The 21,516-nt window shown below is 42.6% G+C and overlaps 2 protein-coding genes across 5 annotated transcripts in view; one reads left to right on the top strand and one right to left on the bottom strand.

The window, feature by feature from the left end:
* Positions 1-1,859: 1,859 nt before the first annotated feature.
* LOC129187183 (gastrula zinc finger protein XlCGF57.1-like) overlaps positions 1,860-21,516 on the bottom strand; it is a 29,161-nt gene continuing 9,504 nt past the window's right edge. Inside the window, exon 3 of the mRNA XM_054786053.1 lies at positions 1,860-20,686. Within this exon, the coding sequence (XP_054642028.1) occupies positions 18,795-20,435 (1,641 nt within the window). The 5' untranslated portion in view covers positions 20,436-20,686 and the 3' untranslated portion in view covers positions 1,860-18,794. The remainder of the gene's footprint in view (positions 20,687-21,516) is intronic.
* On the top strand, positions 9,257-16,794 carry LOC129187176 (uncharacterized). 4 transcript variants are annotated; one of them, XR_008572364.1, is made up of 5 exons: positions 9,257-9,970; positions 10,111-13,833; positions 14,155-14,313; positions 15,414-15,506; positions 15,785-16,794. XR_008572364.1 is itself a non-coding variant. In XM_054786042.1 (5 exons), exons 2-5 carry the CDS (start codon positions 13,690-13,692, stop codon positions 16,109-16,111), a joined length of 723 nt encoding a protein of 240 aa, XP_054642017.1. In that variant the 5' UTR covers positions 9,257-10,146; positions 12,834-13,689; the 3' UTR covers positions 16,112-16,794. The 4 variants fall into 4 exon arrangements, 1 of the variants encoding a protein (XP_054642017.1); XR_008572365.1 differs by having other exon boundaries at positions 9,257-9,583; XM_054786042.1 differs by having other exon boundaries at positions 9,257-10,146; positions 12,834-13,833.

The raw sequence follows: 21,516 nt of genomic DNA on the forward strand, positions 1-21,516 counted from the left end.
TCAATAACCTGCTGAACACAGGGTCCAAATTAAACCTCAAACCACTATTCCGATTCAATGATGGGTTCTGTTGTTTGACAAAAATAGCTTCCTTTACTCCTCTTTCAAATCATCTGTTTTCTTTGGCCAAAATCTTTACTTCGCTGTCCTCAACAGCGAGGTAAACACAAAATTCCTACCTATTTCAAACCAGTAAATACCCTGAGACAAAAATGAGTGCATCCTAAAGACAAGGCTCCAAACCAAAAACAGAGCAATGTGGTCTATTCCATCCACTGTAAAGATGAGGAATGCAAAGAGCACTACATTGGGGAAACTAAGCAAATGCTCCAAAAAAGGCTTTATCAACATCGCAGGGACAATTCTAGTGGTCCTCAATCAGCAGTACATCTACACCTTAAAGCCAATCACTCTTTTGAGGACAGCGAGGTAAAGCGGTAAACTAGGGGAAACACTTTATCAAAGCCCATGTGAGCAGGGGTGGGGCCACTTTGGAGCCTGAAATTTAACCTTACCTAAGGCCCAGTAAAATCCCTCAAGCCCATATGGAACACACAGGGGGAGCCTACATGGGTCTGATAGAACTGACCCACTTAGGCCCCACCTAAAACCCATCGAGAGCTCACTTTAAGACCAAATGGGGGCACACAGGTGGGGCTTACATCGGTCTCATAAAAATCTCCTGCTTGGGTCCCACTTTAAACCGAGTCAGATCCCTCTTAAAGTCACAAAGGTGGGGCCTAAATGGGTCTCCGGTACATTGCCCAGTTGGGCCCTTTTTAAGGTCTAGTCTTATCCCACTTTGAGCTCATATGGGCAAATACTGTATATGGGGCCTACAATGGTCCCATGCAACTCAACATGTTGGGCCCCACCTGAAACCCAATCAGAACCCACTTGAAGTACATATGGGCAAACACGGGTGGGGCCACTATGGAAACTGCGGACAAACCCACTTGAAACCCATAATGTAGCCCATTTGGGTCCCATTTGGTGGGGCCTAAATGGGTCTCAGATAATTTGCCCAGTTGGGCCCCATTTAAGGTCCATTCTGATCCCTCTTTGTGCCCATATGGGCAAATATATGGGGCCTACATGGGTCCAGTGCACCTCACCATACTGGGGCCCACCTGAAACCCAGTGGGAACCCACTTGAAGCCCATATGGGCAAATACAGGTGGGGCCACCATGGAAACTGCGGACAAACCCACTTGGCACCCATATTTGCAGCCCAAACGTAACCCTTATGCGCCCCACATGGACATGCTGGCTGGACCGGTCAGTAAATCAAACACTCCCTTTTTTCGACTGCCTGTGATGTCAACAGCCTGTCGTAACTTCCCCTGAGATCACTGTTAAACGTTCACTTTCTTAGGAGGACATTTTGCGTGCTGCATGGTGTTGCATTCAATGTCCACAATAAAATACAGCATCAGACAATCCATGCGGTACCCAATCAGTACAGAGGCAGTATAGCTGATTTTGAGCCGATACTGTACTTTTTTAGTTTTTCAATAAAATTGAATAATTTTTCCTATTTGCCTGTAATTTCTTTATCATGATTCTAATTAGAATAAAACTCCTGACAAAAGCTTTGGGAAAACACAAAATATTTGTATCAACACACTTATTTATGAACATTTCATCAATATGAAACACAACAAAATATTTTCATGATTCCCTTTTATTACATACAATTGTTTGAGCATTAGCAAATCAACAGTGCAGAATAAGATAAGCCCTCCTGAAAGCGGTCCGTACCCCAATGAGTGAATCATAAGAACTCAAGTCAGTCAAAGGAATTTCTTTTCTTTTCCGGGGGGGGGGGGGGGGGGGGGGGGTTGCATTGAAAGCAGACCGATGCTGTGGATGTCTGGAGCACGAGGCAAATGCCAATCAGGGCCTGTACGTTGGAGTTTAACCCAGTTAACGAGAGGGCAGTTTCCCTTGGCCTTCGGGTAGGGGGATGGTCCTGACTATTGTTTGTGCCTATGCGCCAAACAGCAGTTCAGAATACTCTGCCTTTTTGGAGTCCTTAGAGGGAGTGTTGGAGAGTGCTCCCTCGGGGGATTCCCTTGTTGTGTTGGGGGACCCTGGGCCTCAGTTCGTTTTTTTTTTTTTTAAACCCTTATTTAACCAGATAAAAAAACCCCATTGAGATCAGGATCTCTTTTCCAAGGGTGACCTGGCCAAGAGGTCAGCAGCACACGTCACAAGTGATAAAATATACAAATCTAAAAGATTACATACAATGTATATGAACACACATACTTTGTAAAGTGCAGGTGATTTGTGATAAATATGTAAAAGCTATTTAAAACAAAGGCACTGTTCTGTGGTCTCACGCTCTTTGTCCAACAGCAAGGACTGAAAGGCTCCAAAAGGGATGAGTTCTGAGAGCTTTAGTTCAGCCTGTAAAAAATTTCACGCTGTGGGGGCTACAAAACTGAACGCTCTCTTCACCAGTTCAGTTCCGACACGAGGAACAGAGAGATGGAGGATGTCACAAGATCGCAAGGCATAGTGACTTTCAGTTCTCTGGAGTAAAGTACTTAGATACTGTATGTTGGGACTAAGCCAAGCAGAGCCTTATAAGTCAGGATCAGCCAATGTGTATACGTGTGTTCACTTAAAGAGGGCAGTCCTGATTTCACATATAAGTCACAATGATGTGTAAGACGGCCATCACCAGTGACAAACCTCAAGGCACTGTGATAGACAGTGTTTTTAAAGATTGGAGACACTTGAGAGGAGCATCCACATACAGCACATCTCCGTAGTCGATCAGAGGGAGAAATGTAACTGAAACAAGCAGTTTCCTGGCTCTGAGCGATAAACAAGTTCTATTTCTATAAAAGAACCCCAGTTTCACCCTGAGTTTAGAGACAAATTTTGCGATATGTGCTTTAAAGGAAAGCTTGTGGTCAAGAAAGAACCCCAGGTATTTATAATTACAAACCAGCTGGATGGTGTTACAACAGTTGGCATGTTTACTGGTAACACACTAGAATTTGAAGGACCATGAGCTTGTTTTTTTCTGTATTTAAAACCAATTTCAAGGTCCTCAGACGAGACTGAACAACATTAAAAGCAGCTTGTAGAAAGTCAAAAGCCTGAGTTAGTGAGGGTGAACAGCAATAAATAATGGCATCATCAGCATAAAAATGATAAAATGTGTTTGACACATTAGTACACAGACTGTTTATATAATGAAAATAAAATGGGTCCCAGAACTGATCCTTGGGGCACCCCTTTAAACAAATCCAGAGAAGTGGAAGTGGATCCTGCCACCAGCACACACTGAGTTCTGTTGGTTAAATAATCAGGAAACCAGTCAGTGGCCGATTTCGAAATACCACTACTGCGTAAAATTTCAACCAAGAGTCTGTGGTCTACTGTGTCAAAGGCTTTGGATAAATCAATAAAAAGAGATACACAATGTTTTTTACTGTCCAGAGCCTCAATAAAATCATTTAAGACTTTAAGACCAGCAATAACAGTGCTGTGCTGTTTTCTAAAACCAGATTGAAACAATGATAAAGTATTATTTGACACTAAAAAGTATGTTCATTGATCACTGACGATCCTTTCAAATACTTTCGCTAATATACATAATTTAGAAATTGGTCTGTAATAATTTATATTAGAAGGATCACCTCCTTTTAACAGGGGAAGAACGAATGCAGACTTCCAAACTTTGGGTATTTTATTGCTGATAAAACTAAAATTAAAAATATGCCCTAAAGGCTCAGCAATAAAATCAGCAGCCAAATTTAAGAAAAAAGGATCAACATTAACAGGTCCAGCAGCTTTTTTTGTGTCCAGTCTCCTCAGAACACTCCGAACCTCAGAGGCAGTCACAGCAGTAAACTCAGACAGGTCGTACCACCACTTGCTGATGTTGGGACCAGGGGTGAGTTCACACAGGCTGGATCAGCTTTCGACAGCTCGGGATGCAAAGACTCAAACAAGGAGCCAGCAGAAATAAAATGATCATTAAAACAATTTGAGATGGATTTCTTATCGGACACGGGTCCTGAATCAGAAATCAGAAAAGTTGGCAGGTCACTAGTCATTTCATGATTAGTTGATTTTATGACCTGCCAAAATTTTTTGGGGTCTTTCAGATTTTTTGTTGATTCAGTCAATTAAAAGTCAGATTTAGCTTTTTTGATTTGATGAAAGCTGAGCCAATCTACCCCTGATATAGTTTTTTGAGCCCTTGCCCAGACAGCGTCCCTATCCTTAAGGAGGTTTCCTAAATCAGATGAAAACCAACGATTTTTTTCGTCCCTTCACCCTTAATTATTGGATGGGAGCATGCCTGTTTATGATGCGGCTGAACTCATCGTAAAAATAATTCAAGGCCACCTCAACATCATCAAATAAGGAGATTCTGCTCCATTTGAATGCGGCCAGGTCATGCAGAAAAGCTTGCACACCAAAATTTTTAAAATCTCTTTTCAGGAGAATATGTGGCTTAGATTTGGGGATTTTAGTATTTTTTGTTGCTGCGATGGCACAGTGATCACCGAGATCATTTGCAAATACACCTATACTTGTGTACTTATGGGGGCATTTGTTAAAATCAGGTCAATTAAAGATGATTTCAATGGGTTTTTAGTGTTTGGGAGGGTTGGAGAATTTACAAGTTGAGTCAGATTTAAAGAGTCACAAAGCGATTTAAGGTTGTCTGATGATGAAGTTAACCAGTCGAGGTTTAAATCTCTGACCAAAAGCAGCTCACTGACGTTTAACCCAGCTACAAACGATTCGAGTGAGGATAGTGCGTCAGGAGATGCAGAGGGCGGTCTATAGCACCCTATGATAGTAAGAGTCTGATCAAGTGCAAAATTCAACCTCAGGGCAAGGACTTCGAATAATTTAGTTATAGAGAGGGAGGATAGCAGGGTAACGTTATATTTATTTTTAAAATAAATTGCTAACTCACCACCTTGCCTTGGGCGGTCGCATCAAAAGACATTATACCAACTAATTGCAATATCTTTATCCTTAATTGATTTAGTGAGCCAAGACTCTTGACAAAAAAAGGATATCTGTATTAGTCGACTGGACCCAAATTTTAACAAGATCCAATTTAGGGGCCAGACTTCTTACATTAAAATGTATCAGACCAAGTCCTGACCGAGCCCTAAATTCATCAGAAGTGCTAATGTTATTCAGGGCTGGCCCTGGATTCGGCTGGACATTGCCTGAGAGCAAGAGTAAAAGCAAAATAAGATATTTTTTCCGAGTGATACATGATGCCACAATTACATTATTTGGGCTCACAAGCTTAAGAGGTGTATCTTCAGTGAAAGTAAAACAGGTTTTTTAAGACAAAAGAGCACCATAAACAGAGCTGATTAAAATCATTTAGAAGTAATCCACAAGAGAGTAACAGTGACAAATTTGGCAAATTAGAAAGAGCCAATGACCCTTTGTCTGTGACAGAACTTGGCAGCCACAGTGGTGGACGAGGCACCTGATCAGGTACACCACCACAACTGTGAAAGACTAATTCAGGCAAAAGCAGGAGAGACAGGAACAGCAACAGTGTCACAGTCATTGTTACCGAATTTGGTCAGATGAGTATGTTTAGGATTCAAAAATAAGGAGAGCCACAAGAAAGATAGGAGAGAGAGTCACCCGCCAGGAGTTCCGAAGACATCGGTGAAGACGGAACCTGCTGCAACTCCGCCCGGGCAGCGGCTGAGGATAGCGGCTAATAGCCAGCAACCAGCAGCCGGCTCTCCAATTCGCCGCTAGAAGCTAACGCACAAGCCAATCTCCACACCCAAGCGGTAGCCTGTCTCTTGGAACCGAGGAGGCTAATTAGCCACTGAGAGCTAACGAGCTGGTTGTTCGTCCGGCCAGTAGGTGTAACTACTGGCTAGATACGAACAGGCGAGTAAGCGGCCAGCAGTTATCACGTCCCACAAAGACTTAACAGCAGCAGGGAGTGACAGAGAAACCGGAAAATTCAGATGGGCATCAGCAACAACAAGCGAACTCTCGGTCCTTACGTCCAGGCAACAGCACACAGCACAACCAGGAGACGCTCCACCCAGGTCACTGCGAGCTAGTCCCGGGGGCCGGGACAGCCTCTGCTAGACTCTCCACCTAAGTCACCTGGAATCGGGAGCCGGAACAACTGGAGCCTGCGAGGACTTCCGCGGGTTTCCACAATTCCGCAATCCTGTATCTGGATTACTCTAACGAGGCAGAGGGATCCAGTCAACAATCTCCAACAGGAGCGCTCAATGCCAGAACACAGCTAGAACGAAGCCTCAACCATAGCCCACAGCCTTGAGAAGCAACTGGGTAGTGACAGATCAGCAAAAGGTAAAGACTTAACCGAAGAAGTCAGTAGTTAACCGATAAAAGTCACGGAGTCAGGGAGTGAACAACGCGGAGACGTATGCGTGGCCATCTTGGATTGTAATGATGAGATATCTGGCTTGGCCTTACAGGATGATCGACTTTGTGGTTGTGTCGTCGGATCTGCGGCTGCCAGGGCAGCCCTTAGTCACAGATTCTGTTCATTACTTTTATGGGCAGACTTTCTAGGCGCAGCTAGGGCATTGAGGGACTCTGATTTGGTGGCTGCAGAATTGGGTCTCTGCTTTTTGCAGTTGATGTGGTCCTGCTGGCTTCATCAAACCGTGACCTTTAACTCTCACTGGATCGGTTCGCAGCAGGGTGAAGCGGCTGGGATGAGAATCAGCACCTCCAAGTCCGAGGCCATAGGTCTCTCTTGGAAAAGGGTGGAGTGCCATCTCCAGGTCGGGGATGAGATCCTGCCCCAAGTGGAGGAGTTTAAGTACCTCGGTGACTTGTTCACGAGTGAGGGAAGGATGGAACGTGAGATCGACAGGCGAATTGGTGCGGCGTCTGCAGTGATGTGGACCCTGCATCGGTCTGTTGTGGTGACTGAGCCGAAAGGCAAAGCTCTCAATTTACCGGTCGATCTACGTTCCTACCCTCACCTACGGTCACGAGGTTTGGGTAGTGACCGAAAGGACAAGATGGCGGGTACAAGCGGCCGAAATGAGTTTTCTCCAAAGTGTGGCTGGGTTCTCCCTTAGAGATAAGGTCAGAAGCACTGAGAGAAACCAGATGATGTGGCTTGGGCATCTGGCCAGGATGCCCCCGAATGCCTCCCTGGGGAGGTGTTCAGGGCACGTCAAACCGATAGGAGGCCTCGAGGAAGACCCAGGACATGTTGGAGAGACTATGTCTCGGGAGCCACCGGGAGCAGCTGGATGAAGTAGCTGGGGAGAGGGAAAGTGTTGGAGGAAATAAAAAAACCCATTTCAATCATGTTTAGAATGAAATCTTACAAGGACTTGAAAATTAGCTAAATGCAACTGAAATGACAACAATACTTTTTCTAATAACACCAACAAATGTCCTTTTTGTGTTTCCTCACTGACAAAATTATTCAACCCCTCCAAGATGACCACTCATAAGAACAGAGGTTTCATCAGGTCTTTTCAATCAGGCGTTGAAAACACCCGCAGATGTGGACAGAACCATAATGAGCAGATTTAAAACGACTGCGACACCCAGCTCCTTCTAGACTAGAGAGGAGGTCATTTCTCTTCATAAGCAAGGATACGGTTACAAAAAGATAGCAAAGGCATGAAACATTTCAAAAGACACAATTGGAAGCGTGGCCGCACGGTGGTCTAGTGGTTAGCATGTTGGCCAAAACAGTAACAGCATGGAGATCGGGAAGACCTGGGTTAGATTGTCCCTTGGGCATTTCTGTGTGGAGTTTGCATGTTCTCCCCGTGCGCGCGTGAGTTTTCTCCGGGTACTCGGGTTTCCTCCCACATCCAAAATGCATGCATGCATGTTAGGTTAATTGGCAACTCTAAATTGTCCATAGGTATGAATGTGAATGTGAATGATTGTTTATCTATATGTGCCCTGCAATTGCCTGGCCACCAAGCCAGGGTGTACCCTGCTTGTCGCCCGAAGTCAGCTGGGATAGGCTCCAGCATGCCCCCGCGACCCTAAAGAGGAGAAGCGGTATAGAAAATGGATGGATGGACAATTGGAAGCATCATTCACAAATTTAAAGCTAAAGGCACAGTGGAAACACGACTTGGGCGTGGCAGAAAGAGGATGCAGTCGGCGTCTGCTGTCCGGTGCCTGAACTGAAAGGTGGAACAAAATCCCTGGGTGACAGCTGGGGAACTCTGACAGGACTATCAAGGATTCAAAGTAATTACCAGGAGACTTTGGGTGCAGTCAGTGACACATCTGAAGCTTGGGCAACGTTGGACCTTCCAACAGGACAACGATCCCAAGAATACCTCAAAATCTACCAAAGCTTGGTTGCAGACAAAAGGATAGAAGATTCTCAAGATTCACGAGTTTTATTGTCATATGCACAGTAAAACAGGCAGTTCTGCTATGCAATTAAAATTCTTATTCTCTTCATTCTCCCAAGAAAAGAAAGAAAACACAAGAAAAAGAATAAGAACATCAGAAACATAAATACCAATAAATTAAGCAACAACAACAGAAGAGACGTTAACACAGATAAATTATACAAATAAATGAATAAATAAGTGCTATGAGTGTGTGCGTGTGTTGCGTGCGGCGTGTGTGAGTGCTTCGTTGAGAAGCCTGATGGCCTGTGGGTAAAAGCTGTTTGCCAGCCTTGTGGTCCTGGACTTCAAACTCCTGTAGCGTCTGCCTGACGGTAGGAGTGTGAATAATGAGTGTTGTGGATGTGTGCTGTCCTTGATGAGGTTGTGTGTTCTTCGTAGGACTCTAGTTTTATAAATGTCTTGCAGTGAGGGGAGGGCTGCCCCAACAATGTTCTGTGAGGTCTTGATCACCCGCTGGAGTGCCTTCCTATCACGTGTTGTACAGTTACCGTACCAAACAGTGATGGAGGCGGTAAGGACACTTTCCATAGTGCATCTGTAGAAGCAACTCAGGATTGTGGTGGACATGCCAAATTTCCTCAGTCTTCTCAGGAAGTACAGTCTCCTTTGGGACTTCTTCATGATTTGTTGGGTGTTGTGAGACCAGGTGAGGTCCTCGCTGATGTGTGTGCCAAGGAACTTGAAGGTTTTCACCCTCTCCACCTCAGTCTCATCAATAAACAGAGGTCTATACGGCTCCTTTTCCCTTGTTCTTGGGTCGATGATCATCCCTTTAGTCTTATTTGGATTGAGAAGGAGATTGTTATCACAACACCAAGCTATGAGGTCCGCCACCTCTCTTCTGTACACTGTAAATGCTAACATTCAAATTAATTAAATAAGATGAGTGAACCAAACTCAGTTTTCATCAACTTGTTATGAACACTCATTTTAAATAAGTAACTAGTAATTAGAGGTTGGAAAACATGCTTAACTTGATTTATCCCAGTTAAGTCAAATTAGAAAAAGTTATTTATTGTACCCAGCATGCTTTGGGAGGTTTTTTTTGAACATGCTCAGACCTTCCTCATCTACTTCGAGCTACCAAAACCTTCAGCACATTTTCACCTCGACCGCATCATCAATCAGGAGCTTCCTTCAACACCTTCACCTGGCCTGCTTGTGTTTAGCACATTAAGGTAAGTGAATATTCTCCTCTTTTGTAAACCGTCGCGTTGTCTTGTTGTAGTGTTATGTGCTTGCCAGGGAGGAGTAAACAAAATCAAATTCAAATATTACCGCTAGCACAGTAACGTCGCCGTTTTTAAAACAAATGTAGACAAGAGTTTATCCTATCCTTTTCTTGGCGATTTGGACGCGCGCGCGTGTGTGTGGTGTCGGCGACAGGTTCGAATGTGGGAGAAAAGGTTGGCCGTTGAGCTCCGGTATCGGGATCACGGTGTTCCGACCCGCACAGGGAAGTTCGTTTCAGCCTGGTCGCGCCAAGCTGCTCGCCCTCGAAAATTGTATGCTAGCTGCAGCCCTCCAGCTCACACCAGGTTAATTTCTCCGCGCCGGTTGACAAGGTACCATTTGTGTATATTTGTGTGTCGATGTGTGTGCGTGTATTTTCAACTCTGTCTGGCTCTGTTTCGATAAATAAACACAAATAGGCAACAAACGCACACATAGAGGGCTTAATGCTAAAATTATCATGTCTTTTCAGGTCAACCAGAGCAGTACTCCCTAATGCAGTGGACTTGTAAGTACTGCACATTTTCTGCTGAAAAGAGAGGCTACTTGCTTAAGCATTACCGCTTAAAACATGGATTTCACACTCGGACCTCCCCACTTCCATGCCTTCATAAGGAATGCCTCTGCACATTTAAATCTTTTAATGCACTCAAAGTGCACATTTCAACATGGCATACTCAAAAGGATGCAGGCAAACGTGGGGAAACTGCATTTCACTGTCAGTTGTGCAACTTCGTGGAGCCTTGCACAAAAGCAGACTTCTTTACCCATTTGCGAAGACATCTTAAGCTGAGGCAAATGGTTGCTTGCCCATATCAGGACTGTAACTTTCAGAGTAATGTCTATTCTACCTTTACTGCACACAAAAGCAAAGAGCACCAGATGCACAACAAGATGCCATTCAAACAGGAAATTGGTTCAAAAAATGTGGTTGAAGAACTTACAACAAATGCTAGTGTTCAGATAGAGGAGAGTGACCATGAATTTGATGGAATTGACTGTGAAGTTGCTGAGCAAAATGAAGATGTGGAGGACTTAGAGAATCAGTTGGAACACAATGTAGCTGCTCTTTTCCTGAAAATGTCATCAATTCTTAACATCTCTGAAACTGCCCTGCAAGAGGTCATAGAGCAGATCAATCAAATTTATTTGTTATCACAGCCATTGCTACATTCTTCTATTCAAAGAATTCTACAAACACATTGTGCAAACGTTGATGATGCTTTAGTGAATGAGATAGCTCAAGTGGTCATTGAGAATAATGTTTTCCTCAAATTCACTTCTGATGAGGGATCGTTGTCAACTGCTAACAGGCGAAAATCATACATTTCAAGGGAATTCTCTTTGGTTATGCCAGTTGAATTTGTCCTAGAAAACATGCAGAATGTTGTGTATGTCCCCATACTAAAAATGCTGCAAACATTACTGAGCAATAGAGAAATTCTGGAAAAGACCATGTCACATGAGGCAACTTTGTCAGGGAAATACCAATCTTACAGAGATGGTGCCCGCTTCAAAGACAGTGCTTTCTTGAATGAGGAAGAATTCAGGATCGCTCTCCAACTGTATATTGATGATTTTGAGGTGGCTAACCCCTTGGGAACCTCCAGAAAAAAGCACAAACAAACTGCTATCTACTGGACACTTGGAAATTTACACCGTAAATATCGCTCTTCTCTTCATTCCATTCAGCTTGCTCTGCTTTGCAAGGCGAACAACATCAAAGACCATGGTTATGCCAAAATTCTCCACCCTCTTATTCTGGACCTTGTTTTTCTTGAGCAACAAGGCATATATGTTGAACAGTTGGGAGCCACTGTTAAGGGCACAGTGTTATTTGTTGCAGCAGACAATCTGGCTGCCCACTCTTTGGGAGGGTTCTTTGAAAGCTTCAGAGTTAGCCAAGTTTGTCGATTCTGTATGGCCAAGCGGGAGGAAATGCAGGATCAAGAAGTACGGACAGGCTTATTTCAACAAAGAACAAAAGAAAACCATGACAAACATGTGCAAGAGGTGTCACATTCAGCTAAACAATACGGCGTGAAAGGAAGCTGTCCCTTTACTGAAAGCTTGCAACATTTTCATGTAGTTGATGGTTACCCTCCAGACATTCTGCATGATCTTCTGGAGGGTATTGTTCCAGTAGAGTTGGCTCTGTGCTTAAAGGCACTGATATCGAAGGGAACTATCTCCATTGAGGCCCTGAATGATGCTATTAAACACTTCCCATACACATTTGAAGACAGAGTAAATCAACCCCAACTAATTCCAAAGACCTTCTCCTCAAAGTCAACAATTGGAGGAAATGGTCACGAAAATTGGACTCTTCTCCGACTTCTACCATTGTTAACTGGTCAACACATTCCAGACGGTGATGAAACCTGGGAGGTCTTAATGACCTTAAAAGATGTGGTGGAGTTGGCAATGTCCACAAGCTTTACAGAAGAGTCTTTGTGCTTTCTTGATAGCAAAATCTCTGACCATAGACAATTGTTTCAGAAGGTTTTCCCGGGTGAAAAGCTACGACCAAAGCACCACTACATTGAGCATTACCCTCAGCTCATTCGAACATTTGGTCCTCTATCTGATGTGTGGACAATGCGTTTTGAGGGGAAACACAAGTTCTTCAAGAAAGTTGTGCATCACTCTCACAACTTTAAAAACATTCCCCTGACTTTAGCAAACAGACATCAGAAAATGATGGCCTTCCATCTAGCTGCCACAACATTTTTTAAGCCATCTATTGAAATTCACAAAGTGAAGTCTGTGATGGTTTCCTCATTTCCGGAAAATGTGCAGAACTGGCTCAGTCAAAGAAACAACCAGCTAAACACAGTCCTTGTTGCTTCCTCCGTCATCATTGATGGCATCAAGTACAGTTCTGACATGGTCATTTCTGTTGGATCTTGCGCAGGGCTCCCAGAGTTCAGACAAATCTCAAGGATTGTTGTTATAAACACAGATGTAGCATTTGTCTGTAGACTGATGACCTCATGGTATGATGAGCATCTTAGAGTGTATGACCTCAGCAGCAGCCATTTTCCCATGTTCTCAGTCACCCAGTTGTCAGATTTGAATGATGTGTTTCCTCTGTCACTTTACAGAGTTCATGGCAAACAGCTTGTTACACTCAAACGGTACATATTAGGCTTGGTGGATTAAACACTGATGTGTGAAGATAATGTTTTTTCACAGGAGGTGACATTGAGATGGACCAAAGATTGATGCTTCGAGTTGTCATTCATGAGGATGACATAAGGAAGCTGACCTTAAATGATAGACCGAATTCCATTGAAGAACTAAAAACACAGCTGCAAGATAAGCTGTCACTGCAGTACGACTTCAAACTCCAATATGAAGATCCAGATTTCAGTAATGCATTATGCAATTTGACTGAAATAACAGATTTGCCTGCAAGAGCTACGCTGAAAGTAATTCCTCTTGTGACTCTCGATTTGACCGCCCTGTCTTCACCCACCGAAGAATCAGACTGCAGCACAGTAGACGCTGAGATCTTGTCCCCTGCTGAATCGTCACCTTCACTTAGAAGACAGTGGCCAGAGTTCTTTGACATACCCAGTTTCTCAGTGGATGTAGAGTACAGGCTGAGACAGGCAGACCTTTCATTCATGAAAGACCGTCTCCCAATTACTCCATCACGAGACATGAAACATGACATACTTGAGAAGCTCGCCGAAACAATGTACAGTTTCAAGGCGTACCCGAACGATGATGACTTCAGCAGTGTCGCAAAATCACTGATAAGTAAGCACCCCAGTCTCACTGAACCTGGTCCCCAGCCAGGGTGGTATGGCTGGAAAAATAGCCTAAAATTCAAGATGGCAAACTATCGTACAAAGCTACGAAAAGCAGGATGTGATGATGTAATGATAAATGGGGGTAAACGAAGTAAAAACTTAATCCAGATGGAGACTCATCCAGCAAGAATGTCAAGAGACCAAAAAGAGGCGAAGCCAATTATTTGCCTAATTTACCAGACGGACATGATGAAAGAAGCCTTGAAAATGCCAGGAAGACTGTCTTCGAGGAAATGAAGAAAAAAAACCCCAATGCCACTCTAGTCTCGCAAATAATGGACCAAACATTCCCACTGCGCAGAAGGGAGATAGTGACACAGGAGCCTGCTGTGCAGAGCATGGTTGAACGTTGGCCAGCACTTTTTACTGAGAGACAGGTAAGTTACTTGTCATTTTGGCCTGCCTTCCCACATTAAGTTTCCAGCAGATTAAATGTCAGTCAGAACATATCAATGTTGTGAGGCTGAATATGAAAACACATCATCATCAAAAAAATAGCTCTTGCACTATATACAAATCAGTAAAAAGTTTTCGGAGTCAGCATGTGCACTGTTATTTGTTTCATAATATAGTAGTAGTAATGTATTATTCACCATAGTTTCATATGTTAAGCTCTTTAATGTTCTGCAGTATTAATTGAATGACAGTCAGCTTCATGTTGCTATCCCTCTCCCTCCTGCCACTCTCCATTATTTCAGGTCTTTGCAGAGTTTAATCGCGTGGCCAGTAAGAACCTTGAAGGAAACTTCTATGAAGCCTTAGACCAACATACCCCACGCTTCATCGAGCTTTTCAAGTCCAAAAAAGGAACTACAGGACAAAAATTGACAGACTTGATGCAGCACATCAACTGCCTGGTAAGGATTTTGTAATTTACACTCCAGTAATAATGGGTGGCGGCAATGCACCTTTGGCCTGTTTCACATACCAGTCACACTGCCTTTCTCTCTGCTGTGTTGCTGCATGCTGCTGAGACAGATACACTCTTGGTGACCGTACCAGATACACTAGCTACATCACTTCACAAATTAAATCATGCTTTTCAAAATCCTTTCACAACATGTATACCAGTTGTTGTGGACTACTCATCGCACCATGTTTTGTTCAATTTCAACAGGTTTTTATTTGTTTGTCAGTCTGTCATTCTTAGTAACAAGAAAGTCCAACAGTATGCTAGTTAGCACATTTCAGTGTAATTGTAATAAATAATAATTAAAAATAATAATAAAAAATATGTATATATATATATAAAATAATAAAAAATGCATGCACAAGGGCATTTTATTTTAACCCTTCTGTTGTCCTCTTGGCTCAAGGAAGAAAGGAAGACAGAAGGAAAGAAAGAAAGGGAGGGAGAAGGAACGAAAGATAACGACAGAAAGATAAAGAAATAAATTAAAGTAGGGAGGAATGAAGGATGGAGGAAAGAAGGAAGGAACAAATAAAGGAAAGGAGTGTGGAAAGGAGAGGATAGAGAAGGGAGGAAGAAAAGAAGGAAAGGAGGGAGAGGAGGGACAGAAGAAAGGGAGGAAGAAAAGAAGGAAAGGAGGGAGAGGAGGGACAGAAGAAAGGAAGGATGAAGGAAAAAAGGAAAGAGAGAAAGAGGAGCAGGGAGGAAGGAAGGAAGGAAGGAGGGATGGGGACACAGTATGTGGAAAGAAGGACCAGTCCAAACAGATTGGGTCAGTTTGATCCAGGATTAAAACAAGATGGTTAAATTTCATTGAAATGTTGAGTTTGTATGATGAAAGAAAATAGAGAAAGTGGGATGTGTAAAATTAGGTATTCAAATGTTACCAATTATTCTAATAAAACTTTTGTCTCTATTATGAGGCAGCACTATTAGAGACAATACAGAACAGTATATCAACACCCCACCCCACCCACCACCCCCACCACACCCCTCAAAATGCTACAAAGTCCTTAACTTGAATCTATTCTCTGTCTGTATATTTAGTCGCCAGATGTGACGGCACTTCGCTCTGTTGTCCTCAGAGGCCTTCCTATTGTGCTTGGTGATGACTCCAGTGAGGTCTACAAGACTTGCTTTGTAAGTATCATATTGTAAGAAACATATTGATCTCAAGTTATTGACAAATCATATTTGATACGTTTGATAGTGTTGTCAAATATTTAAAATACAGTTATTTTCAGTTGATCAGAAACTGATGGATTCTAATCTCACTCATAAAAGATCATAATCACTAAATTAGTACATACTGTAATTACATTAAATATGTGAATTCCCCCATTCTCACACTTTCAGTCTATAGAATTTCCCAAAAGACGGCCAGATTCAAAAGGTAGTTGTGTGTGCTTCTTTTGCAGGACACAGCGAAGGAAGAAGCACTCGCCTCAGTGACAGTTGGGGTGCTGACCGTGGTCAATGAAGATGCTCTGCAGCAGGGTCTAAATGCAGTGCACCTCCAGCCAATCTCCACTGCCATCATACTTGAGGGAAGTACAGTCATGGACAATGTTAGAGACTTTCCCCAGGCAGTCTGCCTCTTGTTTGGTCTTATGTATGCGCTTCACTTAGATTACCCAAAATGCATGGTGAACACACTCACATTCATTCAAGCAATCATGCTTGGATTGGGAAGCAAAATACTCAATCCGAAACTGCTTAGTTTGAAAAACAAACTACTGGGGTAGGCAGTGCAAAAACCTTTTCCCCTCTTCAAAATAGAGTCCCAGATGTCCCAGCATTACCTGTATGAAAGAAAATTGACTTAAATTTTACCCAAACCCATTTTGTGTGAGCAACTTAACAAAAAGATGATATTTGATTCTCAATAGGTGACAAGGAAATATCAGCAATATTAGCATGTCCAGGCTGCACAGGCATCTCACTTCTTTATCTTCACTGCAAAATAATAATCCCAATAATTTAAAATGCCTACATAGTTGACACACCAACATCAATAGTTTCCTGTGTCTCTTAATAATTGTTACCTTTATGGAAAATAAATGTATGTGCTTTTGTACAAGTAATGCCAACACATCCAGGACCCTCATTTTGAAGAGTGGATCAACAGGAAATATTTGTTGTTAATGTGCATGTCATTATGTTTCAAGTTGTTACTTTGGTTTTCAAAAAGTAACTGCACCCAACATAACCGTAAGCTTCAGAACTAAAAAGTGATTAGTTCAGAAAGGTTCTCTGAAAGGGTTTAGGTCTTCATAATATTCTTTCCAAGCAATTATGAGGAACATATTTTCTATATGTTGTGCATTTTTGTTGAGAGACTGTTTTTTGATATGTTTTCTTGTCTCAAACTGGACCATGTTCCCAGGTCAGGAACTATTTTTAGTTAAATAAATTTTAATTCCACTGAGTTTAAGTGTTCTCTACTCATTGTGTTTTTTTTTTTATTTTTTTTTTTATGAAATCAACAAGTGCTGTTCTTTTAGGTCAAGAAACTTAGCACACAGCCAGGGATACCTTTTATGGACCTGAATAAACAGATGACAGACAGAACTTCATCAGATGGAGGTGGAACGGGCAGAAAGAGAAAGAGAGAGAGAAGTGGTCCAAGCTGAAGTTGGACCCCCAGCTGTAGCTGTGAGAGACAGTTGTGGGTCCAACTTCAGCTTGGACCACTTCTCTCTCTCTCTGCCCATTCTAAGGGAGAGAAAATAGTGTCGAGCGATTGTGAGGTCAGACTTTTTCGTGGACAATGGTTTTGTGATGCAAATGTTTCACTTGAAGCGCATAATGTTTTGAGAAGCAAACGCCCTATGACCTCAGCCAACTATCTGAACTAGCCTTGTCAACCCCAAAACCAGGCTCATGTGTTTACTTTTTACACTAATCTATCCCTCGCTTCTTGAGTTGAACCTGAGTTGGATTACATTAAGTTTACATGAATATGATGGATGAGAAACACTAAAGCGAATTAGACTATCACTTGAGTACTGGAAGCTCACAATAAATAAGTTACTGTAGTGTAAATCATTAGTTAATTTGAGTACTCCATAATCAAAATAAACAAGTTACTGTAATCCAAAGATGTAAAATAATTTGAGTACTGCAAACTCAAAATAAACAAGTTACTGTAATCCAAAAATTTAAGATAATTTGAGTACTGCAAACTCAAAATAAACAAGTTACTATAATCCAAATATTTAAGATAAAATGAGTACAGACAACTCAAAATAAACAAGTTACTATAATCCAATTATTTAAGATAAAATGAGTACAGACAACTCAAAATAAACAAGTTACTATAATCCAATTATGAAGTGTAATCTAATTACTGAACACTCACAATAATTAAATTAATCCTATGTAATTCATCTAAGTTAACAAAAATTAGTTTTTGTGAGGCAGCGAGTTTGCATATTTTTTTTAAGTAAAGTCAACTTATTATATTTTACAGTGTATGATGTTTCAACACCACCAGTGATCAGGCCGATGACTGTAGTGTCATCCGCAAATTTAATGATGCTGGTGTTGTTCTGGAAGGCCACGCAATCATACAGTAGGTGAAGAGCGTGTAGGGGAGCGGACTCAGCACACACCCCTGTGGGGTCCCAGTGCTCACAATTCTTGAGCTGGATGTGCGATTGTGGACTCTGACTGACTGGGGCCTGCCTGTTAAAAGTTAAACACCCAGTTACAGAGTGTGGGTGACATAGAGGCCATCGCAATCGCCTGACTTAAATCCAATTGAAAATCTCTGATGGGACTTGAAGAAGGCAGTTGCAGCATGCCTTTGCCTATGAGGAACGGGCTAAGATTCCAGTAGATCTCTGAAAGACAATTGTGTCGAGCTATGTGTCACGTCTGAGGTACGTTATTATTGCCAAAGGGTTTTGTACGAAGGACGTATGTGACCAAGAGGTTGAATCATTTTGTCCAAGTAATAATCACAGGAAGGACTTTCGTTGGTACATCACAAAAAATATTGTTGTGCTTTAAGTTGCATCTGTCTAATTTACAAGTCCTTTTTTGATCTGATTATAAACAAGATGCGACTGCCTGCCGCTATTCCTGCGTGGGTGGCTTCATGGTCTATACTGTAAACCCCTGGGCTTTGCACAGAAACGCCCACAAATGTTGCTCAGATTGAAGTCACAGATGTCTGGCATTTCTCTCACCTTTTTTTCTCTCCCTCACAGTGAGACTCACTGCATACATGAGCCTACCTCACCCTTCCTTGTTCATCCAATCAGCAGTCAGAACACAATCTCGGTGCATTCACGGACATGCGGTGAGTGGGATATTTAACATTCATTTCAAAAATGCACATTTTCCATACTTTGGTGTTTGAAAAAAGTGAGCGGCAAGAAGGAGGTTGAAGAGCCGCGGGTTGCCGACACCTGCAGTAGACCATCAGTGACTGTGCATGTGTCTTTTCAAAGAGCAGTTCCAAGAAAATGTGTCACCACAATATGAGCAAGTAAATGGTTTTTCTCCTGTGTGTGTTCTCATGTGTGTTTGCATGGTTGCCTTTTCAGTGAAGCGTTTACCACAGTCTGAGCAACTAAAAGGTTTTTCTCCTGTGTGCGTTCTCATGTGTCTTTGCATGGGTGCCTTTTCAGTGAAGCATTTACCACAGTCTGAGCAACTAAAAGGTTTTTCTCCTGTGTGTGTTCTCATGTGTCTTTGTATATTGGTCTTTTCAGTGAAGCGTTTACCACAATCTGAGCAAGTAAATGGTTTTTCTCCTGTGTGCGTTCTCATGTGTCTTTGCAAGGTTGTCTTTTCAGTGAAGCGTTGACCACAGTCTGAACAATTAAAAAGCTTTTCCCCTGTGTGTGTTCTTATGTGTCTTTGCATGGTTGTCTTTTGAGTGAAGCGTTTGCCACAGTCTGAGCAACTAAACGGTTTTTCTCCTGTGTGTGTTCTCATGTGTGATTGCATGGTTGTCTTTCGAGTAAAGCGTTTACCACAGTCTGAGCAACTAAAAGGTTTTTCACCTGTGTGTGTTCTCATGTGTAAGCTCATGTCTGACTTTCGAGCAAAGCGTTCACCACAGTCTGAGCAACTAAAAGGTTTTTCTCCAGTGTGTATTCTCATGTGTAATCCCATGTCTGACTTTCGAGCGAAGCGTTTACCACAGTTTGAGCAACTAAAAGGTTTTTCTTTTGTGTGCGTTCTCATGTGTCTTTGCATGGTTGTATTTCGAGTGAAGCATTTACCACAGCGTGAGCAACTAAAAGGTTTTTCTCCTGTGTGTTTTCTCATGTGTCTTTGCATGTTTGTCTTTTGAGTGAAGCGTTTACCACAGTCTGAGCAAGTAAAAGGTTTTTCTCCTGTGTGTGTTCTCATGTGTTGAGCCAGATGACTCTTACCAGAAAATCTTTTATCACAAACTGAGCAGTTAAAACGTTTACCTGTCTTCTTTTTAGAGCTTTCAGAGTGTTTGTTGCCAGTGTGAGTCATCATATCACCTTCACAGTCTGTATCGCTGCTCAGAGATTCTTGGTTGAAGTTGCTGTCTTCACCTTCAGGAGAGTGTGACGTTGTGTCGTCACTATCTGACAGTGGAGCTAAGAGGTTGTCTGCTTGTGATCCTCCACAGTGGTCTCCATCAGCTTCTGTTGTCATGTGTTGCAGTGAGCTGCTGCATGAAGGCTCCGCCTCTCTTATCTCCTCACTTGGACTATGATGAAGCTGTGAGGACTCAGGTGGTTTGTCTTCAGGGTCTTCAATCTTCACAGAGACACCAGTCAGTGGCAACCTGGTGAGATCAGCGTCCTCTGGCCCTAGAAGATGCTCTACCCCCTGAGTGATCGAGAGTTCTTCTTCTTCCTCTTTAACATAGGGGGGCTCTGGCTCCACCTCTTCCTCTTTAAAATAAGTGGGCTGTGGCTCCTCCTCTTCCTCTTTAATGTGGGTGGGCTGTAGCTCCTCCTCTTCCTCTTTAATACAGGTGGGCTGTGGCTCCTCCTCTTCCTCTTTAACACAGGGGGGCTGTAGCTCCTCCTCATCCTCTTTAACACAGGGGGGCTGTGGCTCCGCCTCTCTCATCTCCTCACTTGGACTATGATGAAGCTGTGAGGATTCAGGTGGTTTGTCTTCAGGGTCTTCGGTCACCGCAGAGACACCAGTCAGTGGCAACCTGGTGAGATCAGCCTCCTCTGGCCCGAGAAGATGCTCTCCCTCCTGAGTGATGGAGAGTTCTTCCTCTTTAATTGGTAGCGTCGCCTGCTCCAAAGTGGAGCTCCCACCCTGTGGCTGAGGGGGACATTCTTTTTGGTGACCAATCAGCTGCTGGATGTCTGCAGGACACAAACAGGAGTTATTGTGCACTGTAAAAAAAACAACACATTTTTACTGTTTAATTTTAATGATGTGCTCTTGAGGTTTTCATGTCCATTTCTGTCAGCAAAACTGGTGTCAGGATGTAATTTGAAATATTTGTGTGCCCCATCCACACCCTGCAGGAATGTGTAGCATTCTCCAGGATATGCCCATCAAGTTGTCTTTCATATCATTGCTTCATTAATTTAATAACATTAATAACATTAAAAAAGTCATGCATTTATCCATCCCAGACTGTAACTATTTACTGGAAAAGCAGAGAAATAATAAGGAATAATAATAAAAACTTTATTCAAGATTCAAGAGTTTTATTGTCATATGCATAGTAAAACGCCTGTTTTACTCTGCAATGAAATTCTTATTCTGTTCATTCTCTCAAGAAAAGAAAAAACACAAGAAAAAGAATAAGAACATAAGAAACATAAATACCAATAAATTAAGCAACAACAACAGAAGAGACATAAATACAGGTAAATAATACAAATAAATAAATAAATAAATAAAGTGCTATGAGTGTGTGTTGCGTGCGGCGTGTGTGAGTGCTTCGTTGAGAAGCCTGATGGCCTGTGGGTAAAAGCTGTTTGCCAGCCTTGTGGTCCTGGACTTCAAACTCCTGTAGCGTCTGCCTGACGGTAGGAGTGTGAATAATGAGTGTTGTGGATGTGTGCTGTCCTTGATGAGGTTGTGTGTTCTGCGTAGGACTCTAGTTTTATAAATGTCTTGCAGTGAGGGGAGGGCTGCCCCAACAATGTTCTGTGAGGTCTTGATCACCCGCTGGAGTGCTGTC

The sequence above is a fragment of the Dunckerocampus dactyliophorus genome, chromosome 9, assembly GCF_027744805.1.
Source record: "Dunckerocampus dactyliophorus isolate RoL2022-P2 chromosome 9, RoL_Ddac_1.1, whole genome shotgun sequence".
Classification (NCBI taxonomy): domain Eukaryota; kingdom Metazoa; phylum Chordata; class Actinopteri; order Syngnathiformes; family Syngnathidae; genus Dunckerocampus; species Dunckerocampus dactyliophorus.

Coding starts and splice junctions, on each gene's coding strand:
- LOC129187176 (XM_054786042.1), top strand. CDS start 13,690: ATGAAGAAAAAAAACCCCAATGCCACTCTAGTCTCGCAAATAATGGAC. Junction 13,834..14,154: donor CACTTTTTACTGAGAGACAG/GTAAGTTACTTG, acceptor CCATTATTTCAG/GTCTTTGCAGAGTTTAATCG. Junction 14,314..15,413: donor TGCAGCACATCAACTGCCTG/GTAAGGATTTTG, acceptor CTGTATATTTAG/TCGCCAGATGTGACGGCACT.